The 27,898-nt window shown below is 41.5% G+C and overlaps 1 protein-coding gene across 1 annotated transcript in view; it reads left to right on the top strand.

Annotated features, from left to right (window-relative positions):
- Positions 1-19,830, top strand: part of LOC143768245 (uncharacterized) — a 524,156-nt gene extending 504,326 nt beyond the window's left edge. The window contains exons 8-10 of the mRNA XM_077256939.1: positions 2,745-2,835; positions 10,031-12,393; positions 17,702-19,830. Of these exons, the coding sequence (XP_077113054.1) occupies positions 2,745-2,835; positions 10,031-12,393; positions 17,702-19,078 (3,831 nt within the window). The 3' untranslated portion in view covers positions 19,079-19,830. The remainder of the gene's footprint in view (positions 1-2,744; positions 2,836-10,030; positions 12,394-17,701) is intronic.
- Positions 19,831-27,898: the final 8,068 nt, after the last annotated feature.

Here is a 27,898-nt window from a genome sequence, read left to right as displayed (position 1 = left end):
TGTGGCACCAGGTCCGGAGGAGCAGCTGCTGCAATCGGCGCTCTTCTACTCCGGTCTGCTAGGTGAGCTTCACACCGATGTCGGTCTCCCGCTGATGATCGCGGTGGAGATCCCGGCGGTCGGCGACGCGTCGGGAATGTAGATGCCACTTTAGGGAGGCCCCTCCGGGGCGTTCGGCCAGCAGGTGCTAGGTGGATTCTTCCACACTCAGGCGCCGTTCCGCACTGCACCGTGCAAGCTGAGGCCGCGGCTCTGCTGTAGGTAAGGGGAGGGGGGAATTGGGCGGGAAACGTCCCTGATGGATCTGCGGTCCACTCGCCTTTCGCAGGACTCCTCACCGGCAGTCGATCTCCCCCAATGAAAATCGCCGGATGTCCAGCAGTAAGGTGTGAGTCTCTCCGCAGTTCTCCTCAACCCGATCTCCCCTTTGTAGAAGGGAGAGATGCGACAGGTCTGTGGACAATTGGCGGGCTGTATTTTCTTCAGTCAGGCTTCAGGCCTGCCTGCAGGCCTCAGAGTTCCTATGTGTCTGGAACGCAGATATGCGACCAAAATGAACGACAAATGTATCTAGAGTTCAGAGGCAGATATATGGTGCCTTCCAGTTGTGTGGATGGGTCTGCAAAACTCTCGGATTAGTCAGATTATAATTTCCAACAGAGGAGTCCTGCTCCTTCAGTTGCTAGCCACGCCCCCCTCCAGCGGACTCTTTGTCCACCTAGGATGGGCAACTTTCCTTGTCTCAATTGTGCGTGCTTTAGTAATATGTTAAAGGGGGATGGTTTTTATCACCCTCAGACCGGAAAAAAATTCTTAATAAGAGAACGCTATACATGCTCTTCGAGTTTCGTTATCTATGTGATAGTATGTCCCTGTGGACTTATGTATGTAGGGGAAACTTCTATGGAGATCAGAGCACGTATAAGCAAACATAAGAGCACCATCAGGACCAAATTGCTTGAACTACCAGTCCCTAAACATTTTGATGCATGCAGACACTCTGTCAATCAACTCAGATTTAGAGTGATCGATGGGGTCCCTGTATTGAGAAGGGGAGGTAATAGGGTACAGCAATTGAAACAAAAAGAGTTGAGATGGATATCTATATTGGAAACTTTGCAGCCGAAAGGGTTAAATATTGAATATAATCTACAATTATGTATCTCCTGACTCTTCTGAATATAGATGGCGTTTGATTCCGTATAATTGTTTTTAAGTGTCTTAAATTAATACTTTTTCTTTTTTTCTTCTTTTTTTCTTTTTCTTTTACAGTGCACTTTGGATTTGTCATCCAGGGAGATTTAGAAGTCATTGGATTGATTTCTTTACATATTTGGAGTTGCTACCATTTCCCTTCTTCTTCCCCCTGTGTGCCAAATCGTGTGCACAGGTTATGCTTATATGTTTGTATATCCATAGATACGTTAGTTGCCATGGAGTTGGCTGAGCCTCGGTCCTCTATGCGGGCGTGGGTTTGCTGTGTCATGTGATGGGGGGTGTGGTCGGGGTGATGCTCTGCCTTGGCTCCTCCCTTTCTTTCTCGTGGTCACATCGGGGCCTTACGCTGCTGTGAGTGACCAACGGCCCTGCTCGGCTGGCGCGTGCGTTGTGGGTTGCGTCTGTGCTGCGGTCATGTAGTAAAAAACTCGGCACTCTAACTTAACTTTTGTTAGTGGTTTAATTGTGTCCACGTTAAACAACAGATACGTTTCGGTCCTAACATTCGGACCTTCCTCAGTCACAGTAGTAAGATATGGTCGACACCAGGCAGACCCCCAGGATTGTGAAATCTCAGTAGATTCATGGGAGGTGGTGGACACAGACTGTGTCTCAGGATTGTATAGAGATCCGGCGAATACCCTTAGAGGATCTGGAGCCTGTGTGTGTGGTCTGAAGGGACGCGGCATCCACCGTAAGTCCATGCGACCATGTCATGTGACCGCTTGCATGTGACGTGCCCTGCGCGTGTTTTCGGTCGGTCTTGGGCTGGCTTCTGTGGATTTATGTTGTTAGACCTGGGTTGATTGGCCGTTGTCAGCTGAAGCACAGACAAGAAGATCTTTGCTGATTGGAGGAGATGACCACTATTGACGACAGAATGGTTCATTGGTGGAGGGTTACCATGGCAATCAGATGATTGCGGTAGGATTACAGCACTCCCTGTGTTTTGTATATGATTTGGGGTATTATGTGAATGTGGCATTTTTATATTGTACATATTTTAAGATGAAATGGTGTGATCTATGTATTTTTTATTTTTCGACATTATAAAATAAAGGCCGTCCCTTGCTGGTGATTGGTGCTGGTTTTGGCTCCACACTATTTAAGGTGGCCATGTAGACTATGTTTGTATACTTGACAAAGGCCATGTGGCCGAAACGTTGTATTATATGATGGCAGAATAAAGACTTTTTCCTGATACATCTTTCACCTGGAACGGATGCTGCTCCTTTTTCTACATTTGTGAGTATTCGTCCTATTGGATCCATGGACTTTGGAGCGTTCATCCTGGTCATTTGAGTGCTGTTGGTTGTTGCTTTTTCTACATATCTCCCCTCTATCACCTTACCAGTGACTGTCACAATGTGTAGACGGCTGTGAAGGTCTTGTGCTCAGTGTTGTTTTATCCCCCAGTATTATATGTTTTATACTTGTGTAATGAGAACGGTGGAGATGGCAGGATTAGAGCTGATCATAGATGTGACTTCTCCATCTGTCTGTGACTTTTACAATATATGTTTCAGGGTGAAGATCTGACCCATATTAATACTACAGAGACATATGTGAGGGGTGATGAGCTTTGTAAAGAGGAGATTCCTACATATGACTACCCAGGTGAGTAGTGAACACTAAATGCAGAGAAGTCACAGATTCTTCTCAGTCTCCGGCTGTGGCTGCTTTATCGGTGGTGTAGTCCGGCCGTATCACAATCGTGTGATCACCATTTTGCCTCTAGACCACAACATCCTCCTCCACCCAAAACTGTCCAAGTAACTTTGGGCATTGAAAGCCCTTTTCTATAGAACTTACAACCTGGAGGATCCAACTACCCCGTGAGATTAGAAGACTTTGACCGTTACCTGCCCAGATCTGTAAACTACAAAGGCAAATGGCAGCGTACGTAGAATGTGCTGACAAGGTAGAAAAATATTATGATGAGCCTTTTAGAGAAAACGGAGGGTAATGATGCTGTTGGCTTCCAAAATCCCTGATGTGGGAAGAAGGAAAAAATCAGGGCTTAGAAAAGCTCTGCCAAGTGCTGAGCCATAAAGTTGGGCATCAAAACAAATGAAAATAAAAAAAACAACAAACTTTTCATTTTAATATTCTACCCATTTCCGATGTGAACCAGCTCCTTCCTCAGGCATATACAAATGATACATTGTGGAGGTTTTATATCCTCCAGAACGGCGTCACTAATCCAGTTGCTTAATTCATTAATTAAACCGCGCCATGCTGCAGTTTTTTGTATAGAAACCTTTCTTCATATACAAAACAATACAAATAGATGTAAAAGGCATATTAGATGCACAACAAAATCCATATAAAGAAAAATATACGTACATGGAAAATCCTCCGGTTTAAGTGTGGAAAGTTTAAAAATCCAATAGGATTCTCTACTCACAAGTCTTTGGGACCTATTAGACACATGTTCTGATATTTGTTCTAATATATTGAGTCTTAAACTGGTGGGATCTCGTTTATATTCTATAATGAAATGCCGAAGCAGACAGATTACACCTTTCCTAATATTATGTCTCTGGCTGGTCATCCTATTTTGGATCTCTAAGTTGTGCGTGGCTGATGGCTGTAATATACAGTGGGTACGGAAAGTAGCGTAGAGAAAGTATTAGCGCCCCCATTTCAGGAGAGATTACTGCACAATCTGAATTCCTTACGATTGAAAACATAATGTAATTTATGACGTGGAGTGAATCCATGAAACCAGGGCTAGAGCCAACACATCTCCTGCAGGCGTGAATAAATGTACAGTGGGTACAGAAAGTATTCAGACCCCTTTACATTTTTCACTCTGTTTCATTGCAGCCATTTGGTAAATTCAAAAAAGTTCATTTTTTTCTCATTAATGTACATTCTGCACCCCATCTTGACTGAAAAAACAGGAATGTAGTAAGTTTTGCAAATTTATTAAAAAAGAAAAACTGAAATATCACATGGTCATAAGTATTCAGACACTTTGCTCAGTATTGAGTAGAGGCACCTTTACAACTAGTACAGGCATGAGTCTTCTTGGGAATGATGCAACAAGTTCTTCACACCTGGATTTGGGGATCCTCTGCCATTCTTCCTTGCAGATCTTCTAGTTTGGTCAGGTGGGATGGTGAACGTTGGTGGGCAGCAATTTTCAGGTCTCGCCAGAGATGCTCAATTGGGTTTAGGTCAGGGCTCTGGCTGGGCCAGTCAAGAATAGTCACAGAGGTGTTCTGAAGCCACTCCTTTGTTATTTTAGCTGTATGCTTAGGGTCAATGTCTTGTTGGAAGGTGAACCAATCCAAGTCTGAGGTCCAGAGCACTCTGAAAGAGGTTTTCATCCAGGATATCTCTGTACTTGGCCGCATTCATGTTTCCTTCAATGACAACCAGTCGTCCTGTCTCTGCTGCTGAAAAACACCCCCATAACATGATGCTGCCACCATCATGTTTCACTGTTGGGATTGTATTGGGCTACATAGAGATGACCTGAACATCGCCTCTATGTAGCAGAGCCGATCGGGTTGTGGCAGCTTCTAGTCTCCTATGGAGACTATTGAAGCATGCCAAAAGTATAACAAAAAAGTTTTTAAAAATATAAAAAATATAAAAATTCAAATCAGCCCCCTTTCGCCCATTCAAAATAAAACAATAAAAATAAAATCAAACATACACATATTTGGCGCCGCTGCGTTCAGAATCGCCTGATCTATAAAAAAAAAAAAGGATTAATCTGATTGCTAAACGACATAGCGAGAAAAAAAGTCAAAACGCCAGAATTATGTTTTTTTTGGTCGCCGCGACATTGCATTAAAATGCAACAATGGGCGAGCAAAAGATCGTATCTGCACCAACATGGTGTCATTAAAAACGTCAGCTCGGCGCACAAAAAAAAAAAAAAGCCCTCACCCAACCCGAGATCACAAAAAATGAGACACTACGGGTATCGGAAAATGGCGCAAATTTTATTTTTTAACAAAGTTTTTTTTTTTTTTTTTTCACCACATAGATAAAAAAGAACCTAGACATGTTTGTTGTGTATGAACTCGTAATGACCTGGAGAATCATAATGGCCGGTCAGTTTAGTGAATGTAGCAAAAAAGCCAAACAAATAACAAGTGTGAGATTGCACTTTTATTTTTTAAATTTCACCGCACTGGGAATTTTTTCCCGTTTTCTAGTACACGACATGGTAAAATCAATGGTGGCATTCAAAAGTACAAGTCGTCCCGCAAAAACAAGTCCTCACATGGCCATATTGATGGAAAAATAAAAAAGATATGTCTCTGAGAAGAAGGGGAGTGAAAAACGAAAACGCAAAACTGAAAAAGGCTTCGGGGGTTAATTAAACCCAGCTGGCCTCCAATGAAGGCGTAGAACCATCTCAAGGAGGATCACAAGGAAATGGACAGCATGGGACTTATATATGAGTGTCTGAGCAAAGGCTCTGCATACTTATGACCATGTGATATTTCAGGTTTTCTTTTATATTTAATTTGCAAAAATTTCTACGTTTCTGTTTTGTTTTCAGTCAAGATGGGGTGCAGAGTGCACATTAATGAGAAAAATGAACTTTTTTGAATTTACCAAATGGCTGCAATGAAACAAAGAGTGAAAAATTGAAAGGGGTCTGAATACTTTCCGTACCCACTGTACATTTATTCTTGCCTGTAGGAGATGTGTTGGCATGGCTCTAGCCCTGGTTTCATGGATTCACTCCACGTCATAAATTCCATTATGTTTTCAATCCTAAATACCGTATATACTCGAGTATAAACCGAGAATTTCAGCCCATTTTTTTAGGCTGAAATTGCCCCTCTCAGCTTATACTTGAGTCATACCCAGGGGTCGGCAGGGGAGGTGGAGTGGCAGCTGTCTAAGCATACTCACCTGCTCCTGGCGCGGTGTCCCTGGTTCCCCGGCGCCGGCAGCTTCTTCCTGTAGTGAACGGTCACATGGTACCGCTCATTACAGTAATGAATATGGACCCGACTCCACTTCCATAGGGGTGGAGCCGCATATTAATTACTGTAATGAGCGGTACAATGTGACCGCTCACTACAGGAAAAAGCTGCCGGCGCCGGGAAACAGATGTGCAGGGACCGCGCCAGGAGCAGGTGAGTATAAGCAGTGCGGGATATTCTCCTGCTCCCCGTTCCACCGTCGCCAGCTGCCGCTACGTTCCCCGTCCACTGCACTGATGCTCATAGCGGTGACGCTATTAGTGCGCGCCGCCCTCTGCCTGAGCAGTGAGTTCAGTGGACGTGGAATGTAGCGGCGGCTGGCAGCGGTGGAACACGGAGCAGGTGAATATAGTAAGTGCCGGGGGCCTGAGCGACGAGAGGGTAGTATGTGATTTTTTTTTTTTTATCGCAGTAACAGCATATGGGGCAAATTACTTTATGGAGCATCTTATGGGGCCATAATCAGCATTTATGGAGCATTACATGGGGCAAATGACTTTATGGAGCATCTTATGGGGCCATAATCAGCATTTGTGCAGCATTATATGGGGGCAAATATCTGTGGAGCATCTTACGGGGCCATAATCAAGATTTGTGCAGCATTATGTGGGGCAATTGTCTGTATGGAGCATCTTATGGGGCCATAATCAGCATTTGTGCAGCATTATATGGGGCGTATTTTGTATGGAGCATCTTATGGGGCCCATCATGAACTGTATGGAGCATTATATGGGGCTCCTGATTCAATATGGATATTCAAAAACACTTAACCTACTGATGTCTCAATTAATTTTACTTTTATTGGTACCTATTTTTATTTTTCACATTTACCGGTAGCTGCTGCATTTTCCACCCTAGGCTTATACTCGAGTCATTAAGTTTTCCCAGTTTTTTGTGGCAAAATTAGGAGTCTCGGCTTATACTCGGGTCGGCTTATACTCGAGTATATACGTTAATTCGGATTGTGCAGTAATCTCTCCTGAAATGGGGGCGCTAATACTTTCTCTACTCTTCTGGTCAGGACTCATAGTAGCTCCAGTAGTCCACCATAAATGAGTGCAACTCCGGTTTAGTGTTGGAGTTCTCCCCTCATACATATGTTGTTGTGGAGGATGTAACTTTTCATTCTGCATGATAGTTTGATTGCGGTGGGATCGGCCTGCCTCACTTATCTGAGTCTGTAACTCCCTGGTAGTGTTTAGAAAAAGGTTTCAATTACCAAATGCCTGAGATCTAAATTTAAGATCCCTCAGCTCTGCACTATTATAAAAAGTTCTATTTAAATGTCTAATATTTCTTCTTGATATTCATCTGACAGTAAATATTGGTCCTTACGATAGTTTATATTGCTTAGAGCCACCAAGTCCCATACTCCAATTACTCCAGAGAAGTTTCACCACTACTCATTTTTTTTTCCTGAGGATGATTGTTCAGCTTGATCATTTCAGTAGATGTGTTATTGTCTATAATCACAATTTTGCCCATTACCCTTTAACTTCTTTAACCCCTCTATATGGATTTGGACTTACACAGAGACCCCTAGGCTTGGGGCACCGTGTTACCTCCTGTTCTGTGGAGTAAGATGGGAAGAAGAATAGACAGATAACCGTGTCAGAACCTAGAGGCCAGAGAAAATACTAACTCAGGAGACATAGGAGTAGTCAGTAAACAGGCCGGGGTCACAACAGGAAACAAATACACAAGCTGGGAGCTGAGCACAGAGGACTGAACTAGAGGAGATCAAGGCTGTATCTGGCAGATTCCGGCAATATGCTTCAAGCTGTAGTAAAGGTACCTTCACACGAAACGACTTTGAAACGATATCGCTAGCGATCCGTGACGTTGCAGCGTCCTGGCTAGCGATATCGTTTCGTTTGACACGCAGCAGCGATCAGGATCCTGCTGTGATGTCGCTGGTCGCTGAATAAAGTTCAGAACTTTATTTGGTCGTCCGATCGCCGTGTATCGTTGTGTTTGACAGCAAAAGCAACGATACCAGCGATGTTTTACACTGGTAACCAGGGTAAACATCGGGTTACTAAGCGCAGGGCCGCGCTTAGTAACCCGATGTTTACCCTGGTTACCAGCGTAAAAGTAAAAAAAACAAACAGTACATACTCACCTGCGCGTTCCCCAGCGTCTGCTTCCTGACACTTACTGAGCGGCGGCCCTAAAGTGAAAGTGAAAGCACAGCGGTGACGTCACCGCTGTACTGTTGGGGCCGGAGCTCAGTCAGTGTCAGGAAGCAGACGCTGGGGGACGCGCAGGTGAGTATGTACTGTTTGTTTTTTTTACTTTTACGCTGGTAACCAGGGTAAACATCGGGTTACTAAGCGCGGCCCTGCGCTTAGCAACCCGATGTTTACCCTGGTTACCCGGGGACCTCGGCATCGTTAGTCGCTGGAGAGCTGTCTGTGTGACAGCTCTCCAGCGATCAAACAGCGACGCTGCAGCGATCGGCATCGTTGTCGCTATCGCTGCAGCGTTGCTTCGTGTGAAGGTACCTTAAGGTGTGGTGCTTTTGAAGTCCAACTCTGATTGTCCAAGGTGTTGGCAATCTCAGGCGGACATATTGCATGTGCTTTGGCATTGTCCCAGATTGTCCTCCTATTGGATTGTAGTGTTGAACTGCATTGGAGTGGTGTACGGGTGCGTTATTCCTAGGGATCCATTGATATGTATATTAGGGTATGTGGAGGAAATATTAACTGACAATACGACTAAAATTGTAATTGCAAGATTATCGTTTGCTGCAAGGAAACTGATTGCAAAATATTGGGTTAGGGAGGAGCCTCCGTCCAGACGTGAATTCATTGCTCAAACGAACCACATAACTGAGCTTGAGAAAAGCATTACACCAGGAGGGACAAGCTGAATTTCTTCCATAAATTATGACATCCGTGGTTGGATAGGATTAATTAATGTTATACCAGTATATAGTATTATAGAGTACAACTTATGGTAAACTGGAACTCTGTTTGATATTGTCAACTATGGACGAATTATTGTTTGCTCCTGATATCGTCTCCAATTTACTGTAAAACATAAAATGAGTATGAATGAACATGTGATCTGTTGTAAATCTTGTTATCGTTAATACAAATTTATCTGATTAAAAAATGTTTGGCGCTTTCCAATTGGCTAAAACAGAAACGGGGAGCAGATTACTGCAGCTGAATGCACACATACCCATACTGCCAGACTGGATGGTACTACAGATACCAGGCACCCTAATCTTAGCGGCTGGGAAGAGCCTGCACCGCCAAGAGCCTCTGGTTCCAACCCCACCTCTGTTGCCAGCATCGCCTGCAAAATTAGTAACCCGCGTCTGGTGTCCGAAGCAGACATTGCAGGAGCAGATTGCAGAGGAGATGGGGCACACCATTTGCAGAATCCCTAATATGACAAAATTGCAGAAAACCAGATCTGATGAAATCCTTATAAAGTGACTCCATTTTGTAAATTATAACCCTCAATAAATTAATCTATAGGAATAGTGACTATTTTGACTGCACTGCAGTTTCCAGATGGTAGCACGCGCAGTGGATGTTGGAAAGTGAAAATTGCAAATATCCCAAGTTATTACCCAACACATAGTGCCCAGATTGTGCTCCAGGAGATACACATGCCGTAAAATAAGTGGTTTCTTCTCACTATAGTAATGCCAAAAGCATGGATGCTTAATGTGGTTTTGAGCACAGTCTAGTAAACTATAAACTGTCATTGTCTTGGTGAATAATTCAATAATTTTGCATAACTTGCCATTTTTACAGACCGTTTAAGTAGAAATGTTCAAAAATATAGAATTCAAGGATATTTTATTCTAAAATAATAATTGGTTTTATTCTTGGCAGATGACCGTACCAGGAGATCAGCAGGACAGCCGACATCTTCAATGTTTAAATCAGATAATCTTGAGATCCCACAGGATACAATTGAAGTGAATGCCATTACTCCAAATATACCATCATCCCTTCACAGCAAAGATCTGTCATCTGATCATTTGGAACAGGTCCTGTCTTCTGATTCATTACCTAGTACTAATGAAAATCAAAGTCACAAAATAAGCATTAAAAATCAAACTGCTCCTAAAACAATGAAGACCTTTTCATTTTCAGAATATGGAAATAGTTTTCCCCTAGAAAAGTCATTTCTCAAGCAACAAAAACTTCACAAAGCAGACAATAGATTTTCTTGTTCCAAGTGTGGGAGATGTTTTAACCAGAAATCAGATTTTGTCAGACACCATAGATCTCACACAGGGGAGAAGCCTTTTTCCTGTTCAGAATGTGGGAAATGTTTTACCAGTAAAGTGAATCTTGTTAAACACCAGAAAACTCACACAGGAGAGAAGCCTTTTTCCTGTTCAGAATGTGGGAAATGTTTTACCAGGAAAGGGCTTCTTGTTATCCACCAGAAAACCCACACAGGGGAGAAGCCTCTTTCCTGTTCAGAATGTGGGAAATGTTTTACCAGGAAAGACAATCTTGTTAGCCACCAGAAAACCCACACAGGGGAGAAGCCTTTTTCCTGTTCAGAATGTGGGAAATGTTTTAACCGTAAATCGAATCTTGTTAGCCACCAGAAAACCCACACAGGGGAGAAGCCTTTTTCCTGTTCAGAATGTGGGAAATGTTTTAACCAGAAATCGCATCTTGTTAGCCACCAGAAAACCCACACAGGGGAGAAGCCTTTTTCCTGTTCAGAATGTGGGAAATGTTTTAACTACAAACAAAATCTTGTTAACCACCAGAGAACCCACACAGGGGAGAAGCCTTTTTCCTGTTCAGAATGTGGGAAATGTTTTAACTACAAACAAATTCTTGTTAACCACCAGAAAACCCACACAGGGGAGAAGCCATTTTCATGTTCAGAATGTGGGAAATGTTTTATTAAAAAAGCGGATCTTGTAACCCACCAAAGAACTCACACAGGAGAGAAGCCTTTTTCCTGTTCAGAATGTGGGAAATGTTTTCTAGATAAATCAGTTCTTATCAGACACCATAGATCTCACACAGGGGAGAAGCCTTTTTCCTGTTCAGAATGTGGGAAATGTTTTATTCGAAAAGCGCAACTTGTTACCCACCAAAGAACTCACACAAGAGAGAAGCCTTTTTCCTGTTCAGAATGTGGGAAATGTTTTAACCAGAAATCGGATCTTGTTATCCACCAGAAAACCCACACAGGGGAGAACCCTTTTTCATGTTCAGAATGTGGGAAATGTTTTAACCAGAAATCGCATCTTGTTATCCACCAGAAAACCCACACAGGGGAGAAGCCTTTTTCATGTTCAGAATGTGGGAAATGTTTTAACCAGAAAGCGAATCTTGTTAGCCACCAGAAAACCCACACAGGGGAGAAGCCTTTTTCATGTTCAGAATGTGGGAAATGTTTTAACAGGAAAGCGAATCTTGATAACCACCAGAAAACCCACCCAGGAGAGAAGCCTTTTTCCTTTTCAGAATGTGGGAAATGTTTTCTAGATAAATCAGGTCTTATCAAACATCATAGATCTCACACAGGGGAGAAGCCTTTTTCCTGTTCAGAATGTGGGAAATGTTTTAACCAGAAATCGCATCTTGTTATCCACCAGAAAACCCACACAGGGGAGAAGCCTTTTTCATGTTCAGAATGTGGGAAATGTTTTAACCAGAAAGCGAATCTTGTTAGCCACCAGAAAACCCACACAGGGGAGAAGCCTTTTTCCTGTTCAGAATGTGGGAAATGTTTTACCAGGAAAGACTATCTTGTTAGCCACCAGAAAACCCACACAGGGGAGAAGCCTTTTTCCTGTTCAGAATGTGGGAAATGTTTTAACCAGAAATCGAGTCTTGTTAGCCACCAGAAAACCCACACAGGGGAGAAGCCTTTTTCCTGTTCAGAATGTGGGAAATGTTTTAACCAGAAATCGCATCTTGTTAGCCACCAGAAAACCCACACAGGGGAGAAGCCTTTTTCCTGTTCAGAATGTGGGAAATATTTTAACCAGAAATCGCATCTTGTTAGCCACCAGAAAACCCACACAGGGGAGAAGCCTTTTTCCTGTTCAGAATGTGGGAAATGTTTTAACCAGAAATCGAGTCTTGTTAGCCACCAGAAAACCCACACAGGGGAGAAGCCTTTTTCCTGTTCAGAATGTGGGAAATGTTTTGTGAGGAAACCATCTCTTTCTAGCCACCAAAGAATTCACACTGGGGAGAAGCTTTTTTTAACTTCTTAATTGTTTTTACATAGTCACATACACGTGCTTCTAATTAAATCAGAATATTATCAAAAAGTTAATTTATTTCAGTTCTTCAATTTAAAAAATTAAACTCTTATATTAGTCATTACAGAGTGATCTATCTCAAGCGTTTATTTCTGTTGATGACTATATCCTACAGCCAATGAAAACCCAAAAGTCATTATGTCAGTAAATTAGAATAAAAACACCTGCAGTGGCTTCCTAAACGTTCAAAAAAGGTCCCTTAGTCTGTTTCAGTAAGCTCCACAATCATGAGGAAGACTGCTCACTGGACAGATGTCTAGAAGGCAGTCATTGACCCACTCCAGAAGGAGGGTAAGCCACTGTAAAATATTAGTATTTCAATAATAAAAAAAATATAGATTACTTAACATATGCAGGTTCTAACTACTCTGTATATTGAGGGACTGAGTTACTCTGAGGATTTTGGCCGATACATCTGTTCTCTGTTTGTCAGAACTATAGGGCTTTTGTCAGAACTGTCAATATGTGGCTATTTGGAGATAGTAAGTGGTTCTTAAAGGTCACAGGCTATATGCTTAAGCATTTCAAAATGAGGTAATGTACAAATAACTAATATGCATATTCCGCAAGTTACTAGTGTTCTTCTAATATGGTAGAGGCTATGAACATAGCGGCAGATCATCTTATGTTGTTATGAGACAGGAAAAATAGAAATCAATGTAAGTCTATGGGTCAAAATAGTATATAAGCCGACCTAACTCTTGTTTAGGAGATCTCTCATACTTTACGAATCTCCAACCCGGACCACATCAACTTCAAAACCATATGTAAGAACCACTGAATGCTTGTTTTCTCTTTAATCTAATACTTATTTTTGGGTGCTATGAACTTGCTTTTCTTCATTTTTGTAATCACCTTTTGAATAAACGTTAAACGAGATTTGTTTTATCCACATAATTCAATATTGCGTTCCTTTCTATCCTCAGCATGCTCTTACTTAAAAAAAAAAAAAAAAAAAAAAGGAAGAAAGTGTTATTCTTTCTAACGTTTTGGGGAGCCCAGCCAAATCTGATTTTTGTGCTATTTTGGGTGGATTCCTTTTGATTGCACACAGGGGGAGGAGAGCTCTGCTAAACACCTGTTGTTCAAGGTGCAGGAATTCCACTATTTCACGTCACAAGGATCAGACAGAGCCTACAGAGGAGTGAAGATTTGTGTCTCCAACCATAAAGAGCTGCATGTGTCCCATACAGGCGGAGGTCTGAGCAGTCAGTAAAGGTACGGAGGACCATCCATTGACGGTTGGATCAATCCACTAGCGGAAAAGACATTCCATAGGTGAGAAAATGGATTTTATTCATGATTATTCTAAGAAAAGTAATATAGAGTTTGTTCATAGCCATACAGATCCACAATTATGGTCTAGTTTGTATAGCCAATGTGAAGAAGAGAATCTTAAAATTGATAAGAGGTTTTTTCAGTAAAACAAGTTACAGAGAAAGCTTCAAAATGTCATGTACATGGTCCGAGTGTCCAATTATTTAGTCTTTGAGAAAACTGAAACACAAATACATAAAGCATGTACTATCACACAAGACATTGGTCATACTGACACACAAGGTAACACACAAGAGTCTGACGGGGATTACTTCGATTGTCCAAATTGTTTGATATTGTCAGAGCATAATGAACAATTGGAAGATCAAATTGATGCTCGAACATAATTATTGTCCAAATTGCACCAAGATATAAAAAAGGCTTCTGTTGTTACACGATCAAACAAACAGGAAGACAATGCCGCCACATCATTGGTACCAGACACACAAAATCCAGATGTTTCAGTAGAATATTTACAAGCAGATGAACTACAACAGAAAAAAATTCCATGACAGAGCAGCACAAATTAATCTGAAAATACAGGATCAGTTAATGAAAATTGTAAAAGACATTCCAAACCTCAATGACAAGATGGATGCCTTTTATAGTGCGGACATTTTTGAATCAAACACAGATAAGTTCAATCTTAATGATGAACAAAAAAATAAGATATTCAAAGTATGGTTACCCTCACATATGGGAAAAAGGTTACAGACCACACCCAGATTAAATGATAATGAATTGACGCATAGCACAAAAGAAGACAGACTTAGACAATCAATACTGTTTACAACCGGCGAAGCCACTCCGACAATTGATGTTCTGGAAAATGTACGAACTAATATTAATGTTGACCCATTTGCATTTTTGGTAAAATTTGAACAGGCCTTTAGGATGGTGATGGATCTTAGGCCTCATCCGGAGCCAACATCCATGATCAGATTTTTTGTAAAAAAGTTCAAATATTTAGAGCCTGCCTCAGAGCAATTGGCTAGTGCTCAGCCATCATTGGAAGAAGCAACAGTTTTTATTAACTAAAATAGCTGTAGTTCCTGAGAAAGAAGTCAGCTGAAACCTAGACCCACAGTAACATCCAAGAACAGAGATTACATTGATCATAGAGGTAAAAATACTACACAAAGGAACAATATCCATTGTTATTTTTGTGGTATACCTGGACACTTAAAATGGCAGTGCAGAAAATTCTTGAGAGCAGAATCAGAGACAGGTACACAAGGAACAAGTAAGCTTGGAAGGGAAAATGGACTCATGCCAAAATCATCCACCAAACCTTCTGCACCTCCATTACATTCTTCTGCACTCAGGCTGGTTTCACACTTGCGTTTTTATCTGCATGCGTTTTTTTAAAAAACGCATGTGTGAAAAACGCATGTAAACGCGGTAAAACGCATGCGTTTTTTTAGACGCATGCGTTTTTATAGAAAAACACAAGAAAACACAAGAAAAAACAAGAAAACCCTAACCCTAAACGTGACTGAAATACGTGGCACTGAAATACGTGCAACTGAAATACGTGGTACTTAAATACGTGGCACTTAAATACGTGGCATGTGGCACTTAAATACGTGGCACGTGGCACTTAAATACGTGGCACGTAAATATGTGGCACGTGGCACTTAAATACGTGGCACGTGGCATACGTGGCACTGAAATACGTGATACGTGGCACTTAAATACGTGGCAATATGACTGTCAGAAAATGTTCATTAAACGGTTAGGGGTGAGGTTAGGGGTAGAGTTAGGGTTAGGGTTTGGATCCCTTTATCACCTTGATGGTGGTGGGTGGCTTTTCAGTGTGTTTTCTGGTTTTTTTCTATAAAAACGCATGCGTTTTTAGCGCAAACAAACGCATGTGCTTAAAAACGCATGCGTTTACATAGACAGCAATGCATTTTTTTGCCGCGAAAAAACGCATGCGTTTTTTCGCGGCAAAAAAACGCGCAAGAAAATACTGCAGGTAGCATTTTTGAAAATGAACGCATGCAGACAAAAAACGCATGCGTTTGAAAACGCGACCAAACGCATGTGCAAAAAAACGCATGCGTTTTCAATGTTAAATATAGGGAAAAAAAACGCATGCGTTTTTTGTGCAAAAAACGCTGCAGACAAAAACGCAATGTGAAACCAGCCTCACTCAGACTGACAACAGACAAACGCAGTCACCGTATGCACCATTAATCCGACAGATCAGAGAGATGACCGTGAAGGAGACTGAGTCCAGGGACAGAATTCCAAGTGCTTTTAATAAGGACATTGGTCTTCTCCCATCTCCATCTTCTGACAATCACAGACTACTCCTACATCCCATCCATTGGAATTTGTGACTCGTTACATTGGATGACTGTGGAAGACCAATTATCAATGGAAATTTAGCAGGACAGAATGTTGTATTTCTTATTAATACAGGAGCTCAATTACGTGTTACAAATCTTGATTTGAAGCTACAACCAGATTCACCAGTTTGTACTATTGTTGGTTTTAGTGGAAAGGTGGAACTAAAGCAACCTTGGTTACCAATGTGATGTTGGAAATACCTAGTTCTTTCAAAACAGGAATTGACATTTGCTATTGTCGTGATTCTGAAAATATACTTGGCACAGATTTTGTGCAGAAATTCGGTTGGGTAGTCGATCTAGAAAATCAAGTGATCTGGAAAGATTCTAATGGTTGTAAACCTGAAATCATTGACCCTAGTGATTATAGCCATGTTGGAAGTATTTGCTTAAATGATGATGTGTCAACAGATCATTTGTGGCCTGAAACTGGTGGTGATGAGGTACTGACAAAAATTGTACAGCTTTTTCCTTTTCTTTGGGCTCTGTTCAGGAATGAGGTTGGTACAATGAAGGATGTTGTTGTAAATGTGGAAGGTCGAGATCCTCCACCACAACGTCAGTATAAATTGCCTCCAGAATCAATTGATTCTATAAAATAAATAAGGCAGCACACTGCGGCGTTAAACCATGCAAACATGAAACATGAAAATTGAACTGCATTACTGCACTAGAAATATTAAAAAATGAGTGTTTAGCGCATAAATTGGCCAATTCATGGGTTCCTGGTAGCCACATTAGGGCATCTCTCATATACCAGGTCCTAAACTTTCCTTTCCTCGCTGAGAATAAACGTCTTTATCTGAATGGGTACGTGTGAAACCTCTTCTTAGACTAAATATCTCTCTCTCTCTGTGGAGGGGTAATGGACCTGCTGCGATTAAAACACCTGTGGCTAAGAGGCGGAGTGCTCAGTCAGAAGAATAATGAATTTAAATTTCAAAAAAGTTTAGGACCTGGTATACGAGAGATGCCCTATGTGGCTACCAGGTACACATGAATTGGCCAATTTATGCGCTAAACGCTCTCATTTTTCTCATATTTCTAGTGCAGTAAAGCAGTTCAATTTTCATGTTTGCATGTTTTAGCGCTGCAGTGTGCTGCCTTATTTATTTGACTGTATATGAGTTGGTGACTCTAGGTTCAGCACCTGTTCACACTTAGTCTATGTTTGGATGTGACGGTCAGTTTTTTGAAATCTGTATTAATTAGCCTTCTGACTGAGCACTGACCTCTTGAAAAGAGTTGTCAGTACAAGTTTGCATGTACTTTCTTGGATGAACAATATCTGTTTTGCAGGTTACTTCAAGGAGAACATTTGTCACCTAGTGTTTTCCATCAGGCGTTGCAAAAGGTATTATCTAGATTTCCTAGGCCAGATTGTATTTTGCAATATGTTGATGATATTCTGTTGTCTACTGAGGATAAAGAATCACATGTTTCTCTTCTGACAGAATTGTTTGAGCTGCTGCATGATGCAGGGTTGAAATTGAACACCAAAAAGGTCAAATTGATGCAAACCGAGGTCAGGTTTTTAGGAGTGTTGTTGGGTCCAGGAAAAAGACAGCTACTGCAGGAAAGAATAGAGGCAATTGCTTCTCTACCAATTCCAACATCATAGAAGGCATTGTGACATTTCTTGGGTCTTAAGGTACCGTAACACTAAGCGACGCTGCAGCGATACAGACAACGATGCCGATCGCTGCAGAGTCGCTGTTTGGTCGCTGGAGAATCTTGTTAGCCACCAGAAAACCCACACAGGGGAGAAGCCTTTTTCCTGTTCAGAATGTGGGAAATGTTTTAACAAGAAATCGCATCTTGTTAGCCACCAGAAAACCCACACAGGGGAGAAGCCTTTTTCCTGTTCAGAATGTGGGAAATGTTTTAACTACAAACAAAATCTTGTTAACCACCAGAAAACCCACACAGGGGAGAAGCCATTTTCATGTTCAGAATGTGGGAAATGTTTTATTCAAAAAGCGGATCTTGTTACCCACCAAAGAACTCACACAGGAGAGAAGCCTTTTTCCTGTTCAGAATGTGGGAAATGTTTTCTAGATAAATCAGGTCTTTTCAGACACCATAGATCTCACACAGGGGAGAAGCCTTTTTCCTGTTCAGAATGTGGGAAATGTTTTATTCGAAAAGCGCATCTTGTTACCCACCAAAGAACTCACACAGGAGAGAAGCCTTTTTCCTGCTCAGAATGTGGGAAATGTTTTATTCGAAAAGCGCATCTTGTTACCCACCAAAGAACTCACACAGGGGAGAAGCCTTTTTCATGTTCAGAATGTGGGAAATGTTTTAACCAGAAAGCGAGTCTTGTTAGCCACCAGAAAACCCACACAGGGGAGAAGCCTTTTTCATGTTCAGAATGTGGGAAATGTTTTAACCACAAAGCGAGTCTTGTTAGCCACCAGAAAACCCACACAGGGGAGAAGCCTTTTTCCTGTTCAGAATGTGGGAAATGTTTTCTAGATAAATCAGGTCTTATCAAACATCATAGATCTCACACAGGGGAGAAGCCTTTTTCCTGTTCAGAATGTGGGAAATGTTTTAACCACAAAGCGAGTCTTGTTAGCCACCAGAAAACCCACACAGGGGAGAAGCCTTTTTCCTGTTCAGAATGTGGGAAATGTTTTACCAGGAAAGAGAATCTTGTTAGCCACCAGAAAACCCACACAGGGGAGAAGCCTTTTTCCTGTTCAGAATGTGGGAAATGTTTTAACCAGAAATCGAATCTTGTTAGCCACCAGAAAACCCACACAGGGGAGAAGCCTTTTTCCTGTTCAGAATGTGGGAAATGTTTTAACCAGAAATCGCATCTTGTTAGCCACCAGAAAACCCACACAGGGGAGAAGCCTTTTTCCTGTTCAGAATGTGGGAAATGTTTTGTGAGGAAACCATCTCTTTCTAGCCACCAAAGAATTCACACTGGGGAGAAGCTTTTTTTAACTTCTTAATTGTTTTTACATAGTCACATACAAGTGCTTCTAATTAAATCAGAATATTATCAAAAAGTTAATTTATTTCAGTTCTTCAATTTAAAAAATTAAACTCTTATATTAGAGTCATTACAGAGTGATGTATCTCAAGCGTTTATTTCTGTTGATGACTATATCCTACAGCCAATGAAAACCCAAAAGTCATTATGTCAGTAAATTAGAATAAAAACACCTGCAGTGGCTTCCTAAACGTTCAAAAAAGGTCCCTTAGTCTGTTTCAGTAAGCTCCACAATCATGAGGAAGACTGCTCACTGGACAGATGTCTAGAAGGCAGTCATTGACCCACTCCAGAAGGAGGGTAAGCCACTGTAAGATATTAGTATTTCAATAATAAAAAAATATAGATTACTTAACATATGCAGGTTCTAACTACTCTGTATATTGAGGGACTGAGTTAGGCCGGCGTCACACTGGCGAGTTTTACGGACGTATGAGCGCATAAACTACGTCCGTAAAACTCGCAAAATAAACGGCACAATTATTCTCAATGGGGCTGCTCCTATTAGCCGTATATTACGGTTCAGTATTATACGGCTTTCTACGGCCGTACAAAATCGCAGCATGCTGCGTTTGTCACCGTATTGTGCAAAAAAATCGCCAATGAAAGTCTATGGGGGCGAGAAAAATACGGATTCCACACTGACCAGCAGTGTGACTTGCGAGAAATACGCAGCGGTGTTAGTGAAAAGTCGGTAATTCAATTGCCGGCTTTTCATTTCTCCTGCACAAACCCGACAGGATATGAGACATGGTTTACATACAGTAAACCATCTCATATCCCCTTTTTTTTTGCATATTCCACATTACTAATGTTAGTAGTGTGTATGTGCAAAATTTCAGCGCTGTAGCTGCTAAAATAAAGGGTTAACTGGCGGAAAAAATTGGCGTGGGCTCCCGCGCAATTTTCTCCGCCAGAATGGTAAAGCCAGTGACTGAGGGCAGATATTAATAGCCAGGAGAGGGTCCATGGTTATTGGCCCCCCCGTGGCTAAAAACATCTGCCCCCAGCCACCCCAGAAAAGGCACATCTGGAAGATGCGCCTATTCTGGCACTTGGCCACTCTCTTCCCACTCCCTGTAGCGGTGGGATATGGGGTAATGAAGGGTTAATGCCACCTTGCTATTGGAAGGTGACATTAAGCCAGATTAATAATGGAGAGGCGTCAATTATGACACCTATCCATTATTAATCCAATTGTAGGAAAGGGTTAAAAAAAACACACACACACACACATGATTTAAAAGTATTTTAATGAAAGAAACAAACAGGTTGTTTTAATATTTTATTGCTCGCTCAATCCTTAGGAAACCCTCGCTTGGCAAAACAATAAATGCACAAGATACATACCCTCTGTTGAACCGTCACGTCCCACGAGGTAATCCATAGGAAGGGGTTAAAATAATTTACAAGCAGGAGCCCTGCAAAGGCAGCTGTGCTCGTGCCTGTAATTCCCCGGAGAATGAATGAAATGTAGGTCATTGACCTACATTTCCTTCAGTCGCGGTGATGCGCCCCCTGGTGGATGTCCTCATATGACCTGGAGCGTGGGAAAAAGTTCCCAGGCTGCAGTTCATGAGAACATCCACCAGAGGGCTCATCACCGCGACTGAATGTAAGTACAGATCCAGCTTTCCTTTCAGCACCCGGGGATTACAGGCACCAGCGAGTGGTTTATCGCAGCTCGTGCCTGTAATATTAGTTAACCCCTTCAGATGGATTACCTCGTTGGACGTGATCTGACATCAGAAGGTATGTATCTTGTGCGTTTATTATTTTGCCAAGCGAGGGTGTTGCTGATGGATTGAGCGAGCAATAAATTATTTAAACAACCTGTTTGTTTCTTTCATTAAAATACTTTTAAATCGTGTGTGTGTGTTTTTTAACCCTTTCATACAATTGGATTAATAATGGATAGGTGTCATAATTGACGCCTCTCCATTATTAATCTGGCTTAATGTCACCTTCCAATAGCAAGGTGGCATTAACCCTTCATTACCCCATATCCCACCGCTCCAGGGAGTGGGAAGAGAGTGGCCAAGTGCCAGAATTGGCGCATCTTCCAGATGTGCCTTTTCTGGGGTGGCTGGGGGCAGATGTTTTTAGCCACGGGGGGGCCAATAACCATGGACCCTCTCCTGGCTATTAATATCTGCCCTCAGTCACTGGCTTTACCATTCTGGCGGAGAAAATTGCGCGGGAGCCCACGCCAATTTTTTCCGCCATTTAACCCTTTATTTTAGCAGCTACAGCGCTGAAATTTTGCACATACACACTACTAACATTAGTAATGTGGAATATGCAAAAAAAAAGGGGATATGAGATGGTTTACTGTATGTAAACCATGTCTCATATCCTGTCGGGTTTGTGCAGGAGAAATGAAAAGCCGGCAATTGAATTACCGGCTTTTCACATAGATCGCGCTGAATGAAATCTAAATACAGAATATATATATATGTGTCTCAATTATATATATATATATATATATATATATATATATATATATATATATATATATATACTGTATATATGTTTTCCCTAACATTTGAGCACATAAATCCATTAGATGTCGGTTTTGCAAGCCTGCGCGAAAATCTCGCAGTACAGATGCCATACGGATTACATACGGAGGATGCCATGCGCAAAATACGCTGACACACCCTGACTACGGATCACTATTTTGGGAACATTTCTCCGTATTACGGCCGTAGTACGGACGTAAAAAACGGACCGTATTGTCTTACGCCGAGTGTGACGCCGGCCTTATTCTGAGGATTTTGGCCGATACATCTGTTCTCTGTTTGTCAGAACTATAGGGCTTTTGTCAGAACTGTCAATATGTGGCTATTTGGAGACAGTAAGTGCTTCTTAAAGGTCACAGGCTATATGCTTAAGCATTTCAAAATGAGGTAATGTACCAATAACTAATATGCATATTCCGCAAGTTACTAGTGTTCTAATATGGTAGAGGCTATGAACATAGCGGCAGATCATCTTATGTTGTTATGAGACAGGAAAAATAGAAATCAATGTAAGTCTATGGGTCAAAATAGTATATAAGCCGACCTAACTCTTGTTTAGGAGATCTCTCATACTTTACGAATCTCCAACCCGGACCACATCAACTTCAAGACCATATGTAAGAACCACTGAATGTTTGTTTTCTCTTTAATCTAATACTTATTTTTGGGTGCTATGAACTTGCTTTTCTTCACTTTTGTAATCACCTTTTGAATAAACGTTAAACGAGATTTGTTTTATCCACATAATTCAATATTGCGTTCCTTTCTATCCTCAGCGTGCTCTTACTTAAAAAAAAAAAAAAAAAAAAGATGAAAGTGTTATTCTTTCTAACATTTTGGGGAGCCCAGCCAAATCTGATTTTTGTGCTATTTTGGGTGGATTCCTTTTGATTGCACACAGGGGGAGGAGAGCTCTGCTAAACACCTGTTGTTCAAGGCGCAGGAATTCCACTATTTCACGTCACAAGGATCAGACAGAGCCTACAGAGGAGTGAAGATTTGTGTCTCCAACCATAAAGAGCTGCATGTGTCCCATACAGGCGGAGGTCTGAGCAGTCAGTAAAGGTACGGAGGACCATCCATTGACGGTTGGATCAATCCACTAGCGGAAAAGACATTCCATAGGTGAGAAAATGGATTTTATTCATGATTATTCTAAGAAAAGTAATATAGAGTTTGTTCATAGCCATACAGATCCACAATTATGGTCTAGTTTGTATAGCCAATGTGAAGAAGAGAATCTTAAAATTGATAAGAGGTTTTTTCAGTAAAACAAGTTACAGAGAAAGCTTCAAAATGTCATGTACATGGTCCGAGTGTCCAATTATTTAGTCTTTGAGAAAACTGAAACACAAATACATAAAGCATGTACTATCACACAAGACATTGGTCATACTGACACACAAGGTAACACACAAGAGTCTGACGGGGATTACTTCGATTGTCCAAATTGTTTGATATTGTCAGAGCATAATGAACAATTGGAAGATCAAATTGATGCTCGAACATAATTATTGTCCAAATTGCACCAAGATATAAAAAAGGCTTCTGTTGTTACACGATCAAACAAACAGGAAGACAATGCCGCCACATCATTGGTACCAGACACACAAAATCCAGATGTTTCAGTAGAATATTTACAAGCAGATGAACTACAACAGAAAAAAATTCCATGACAGAGCAGCACAAATTAATCTGAAAATACAGGATCAGTTAATGAAAATTGTAAAAGACATTCCAAACCTCAATGACAAGATGGATGCCTTTTATAGTGCAGACATTTTTGAATCAAACACAGATAAGTTCAATCTTAATGATGAACAAAAAAATAAGATATTCAAAGTATGGTTACCCTCACATATGGGAAAAAGGCTACAGACCACACCCAGATTAAATGATAATGAATTGACACATAGCACAAAAGAAGACAGACTAAGGGTACCGTCACACAGTGCCATTTTCATCGCTACGACGACACGATTCGTGACGTTGCAGCGTCGTATAAGTATCGCTCCAGCGTCGTATACTGCGGTCACACGTTGCAATACACGGCGCTGGAGCGATAATTTCATGACGTATTTGCGATGTAGAAGCCGTTGGTTACTGTGCGCACATCGTATACAACCTGTGTCACACAATGCAATCATGCCGCCACAGCGGGACACTAGACGACGAAAGAAAGTTTCAAACGATCTGCTACGACGTACGATTCTCAGCGGGGATCCGGATCGCAGTAGCGTGTCAGACACAGCGATATCGTAAATGCATCGCTGGAACGTCACGAATCGTGCCGTCGTAGCGATCAAAATTGCACTGTGTGACGGTACCCTTAGACAATCAATACTGTTTACAACCGGCGAAGCTACTCCGACAATTGATGATCTGGAAAATGTACGAACTAATATTAATGTTGACCCATTTGCATTTTTGGTAAAATTTGAACAGGCCTTTAGGATGGTGATGGATCTTAGGCCTCATCCGGAGCCAACATCCATGATCAGATTTTTTGTAAAAAAGTTCAAATATTTAGAGCCTGCCTCAGAGCAATTGGCTAGTGCTCAGCCATCATTGGAAGAAGCAACAGTTTTTATTAACTAAAATAGCTGTAGTTCCTGAGAAAGAAGTCAGCTGAAACCTAGACCCACAGTAACATCCAAGAACAGAGATTACATTGATCATAGAGGTAAAAATACTACACAAAGGAACAATATCCAGTGTTATTTTTGTGGTATACCTGGACACTTAAAATGGCAGTGCAGAAAATTCTTGAGAGCAGAATCAGAGACAGGTACACAAGGAACAGGTAAGCTTGGAAGGGAAAATGGACTCATGCCAAAATCATCCACCAAACCTTCTGCACCTCCATTACATTCTTCTGCACTCACTCAGACTGACAACAGACAAACGCAGTCACCGTATGCACCATTAATCCGACAGATCAGAGAGATGACCGTGAAGGAGACTGAGTCCAGGGACAGAATTTCAAGTGCTTTTAAAAAGGACATTGGTCTTCTCCCATCTCCTCCATCTTCTGACAATCACAGACTACTCCTACATCCCATCCATTGGAATTTGTGACTCGTTACATTGGATGACTGTGGAAGACCATTTATCAATGGAAATTTAGCAGGACAGAATGTTGTATTTCTTATTGATACAGGAGCTCAATTAAGTGTTACAAATCTTGATTTGAAGCTACAACCAGATTCACCAGTTTGTACTATTGTTGGTTTTAGTGGAAAGGTGGAACTAAAGCAACCTTGGTTACCAATGTGATGTTGGAAATACCTAGTTCTTTCAAAACAGGAATTGACATTTGCTATTGTCGTGATTCTCAAAATATACTTGGCACAGATTTTGTGCAGAAATTCGGTTGGGTAGTCGATCTAGAAAATCAAGTGATCTGGAAAGATTCTAATGGTTGTAAACCTGAAATCATTGACCCTAGTGATTATAGCCATGTTGGAAGTATTTGCTTAAATGATGATGTGTCAACAGATCATTTGTGGCCTGAAACTGGTGGTGATGAGGTACTGACAGAAATTGTACAGCTTTTTCCTTTTCTTTGGGCTCTGTTCAGGAATGAGGTTGGTACAATGAAGGATGTTGTTGTAAATGTGGAAGGTCGAGATCCTCCACCACAACGTCAGTATAAATTGCCTCCAGAATCAATTGATTCTATAAAATAAATAAGGCAGCACACTGCGGCGTTAAACCATGCAAACATGAAACATGAAAATTGAACTGCATTACTGCACTAGAAATATGAAAAAATGAGTGTTTAGCGCATAAATTGGCCAATTCATGGGTACCTGGTAGCCACATTAGGGCATCTCTCATATACCAGGTTCTAAACTTTCCTTTCCTCGCTGAGAATAAACGTCTTTATCTGAATGGGTACGTGTGAAACCTCTTCTTAGACTAAATATCTCTCTCTCTCTGTGGAGGGGTAATGGACCTGCTGCGATTAAAACACCTGTGGCTAAGAGGCGGAGTGCTCAGTCAGAAGAATAATGAATATAAATTTCAAAAAAGTTTAGGACCTGGTATACGAGAGATGCCCTATGTGGCTACCAGGTACACATGAATTGGCCAATTTATGCGCTAAACGCTCTCATTTTTCTCATATTTCTAGTGCAGTAATGCAGTTCAATTTTCATGTTTGCATGTTTTAGCGCTGCAGTGTGCTGCCCTATTTATTTGACTGTATATGAGTTGGTGACTCTAGGTTCAGCACCTGTTCACACTTAGTCTATGTTTGGATGTGACGGTCAGTTTTTTGAAATCTGTATTCATTAGCCTTCTGACTGAGCACTGACCTCTTGAAAAGAGTTGTCAGTACAAGTTTGCATTTACTTTCTTGGATGAACAATATCTGTTTTGCAGGTTACTTCAAGGAGAACATTTGTCACCTAGTGTTTTCCATCAGGCGTTGCAAAAGGTATTATCTAGATTTTCTAGGCCAGATTGTATTTTGCAATATGTTGATGATATTCTGTTGTCTACTGAGGATAAAGAATCACATGTTTCTCTTCTGACAGAATTGTTTGAGCTGCTGCATGATGCAGGGTTGAAATTGAACACCAAAAAGGTCAAATTGATGCAAACCGAGGTCAGGTTTTTAAGAGTGTTGTTGGGTCCAGGAAAAAGACAGCTACTGCAGGAAAGAATAGAGGCAATTGCTTCTCTACCAATTCCAACATCATAGAAGGCATTGTGACACTTCTTGGGTCTTAAGGTACCGTCACACTAAGCGACGCTGCAGCGATACAGACAACGATGCCGATCGCTGCAGCGTCGCTGTTTGGTCGCTGGAGAGCTGTCACACAGACAGCTCTCCGGCGACCAACGATGCCGAGGTCCCCGGGTAACCAGGGTAAACATCGGGTTACTAAGCGCAAGGCCGCGCTTAGTAACCCGATGTTGACCCTGGTTACCAGTGTAAAATGTAAAAAAACAAACAGTACATACTCGCATTCGCGTCCCCCGGCCTCAGCTTCCCGCACTGACTGTGAGTGCCGGCCCTAACAGCAGAGCGGTGACGTCACCGCTGTGCTGTGCTTTCACTTTACGGCCGACACTCAGTCAGTGCAGGAAGCGGATGCCGGGGGACGCGATTGTGAGTATGTAGTGTTTGTTTTTTTACATTTTACACTGGTAACCAGGGTAAACATCGGGTTACTAAGCGCGGCCCTGCGCTTAGTAACCCGATATTTACCCTGGTTGCCAGTGTAAAACATCGCTGGTATCGTTGCTTTTGCTGTCAAACACAACGATACACGGCGATCTGACGACCAAATAAAGTTCTGAACTTTAACCAACGACCAGCGATATCACAGCGGGATCCTGATCGCTGCTGCCTGTCACACTCAACGATATCGCTAGCCAGGACGCTGCAACGTCACGGATCGCTAGCGATATCGTTTAGTGTGAAGGCACCTTTAGGGTTAGAACTATTCAAGGGACTTCATTGACAATTTTGCAGACAAGTCCATGCCTTTGTATGATCTTTTAACATGTGAAAATAGTGATTACTTTGGTCCTTGGGGTGATTAACAACAAACTTAATTTGAACAATTGAAAATGAATTTACAAAAGTCACATGCTTTGTCCACAGTAGATCATTTGGCTCCATTTGCTTTGCAAGTACACACATCAGAGACATCTGTGTCTGCTGTGCTGCTACAGTTGTAGGGAGAAGAGTGGAGAATTTTGGGCTATTTTTCTAAGCTTCTCTCACCTGTTGAAAGAGGTTTTGAGACCTGTGCAAGACACTTGGTAGGTGAATAATTTGCAGTTAAAGTAATTGAACATATCGTTGGGTTCAACAAAATCACTTTGCAAACTCCTCATTCTACACTATAACTTCTCTTTGAGAATAATATCCCAGGTGTGTCACAGAGATTTGCTCATTGGTTAGTGTCATTATCTCCCAAACAAATTGAGGTAGATTATAAGGCCAAATATGTTCTTCCTCAGTTGATGCAATATGAAGGGCAAACTCATGATTGTTTAGTCTTTTCAGGATCCTAGTCCATCGCTTTTCAGAAGGAACCCAGAGGCAACAGATGAACCAATTTTTGTAGATGGTTCCAGATTTTATTCAGATGGGCACTACCGTATATACTCGAGTATAAGCCGACCCGAGTATAAGCCGACCCCCCTAATTTTGCCACAAAAAACTGGGAAAACTTATTGACTCGAGTATAAGCCTAGGGTGGAAAATGCAGCAGGTACCGGTGAATTTCAAAATTAGA

This window comes from Ranitomeya variabilis, chromosome 4, assembly GCF_051348905.1.
Source record: "Ranitomeya variabilis isolate aRanVar5 chromosome 4, aRanVar5.hap1, whole genome shotgun sequence".
Lineage (NCBI taxonomy): Eukaryota > Metazoa > Chordata > Amphibia > Anura > Dendrobatidae > Ranitomeya > Ranitomeya variabilis.
This window is presented reverse-complemented; position numbering and strand designations above follow the sequence as displayed.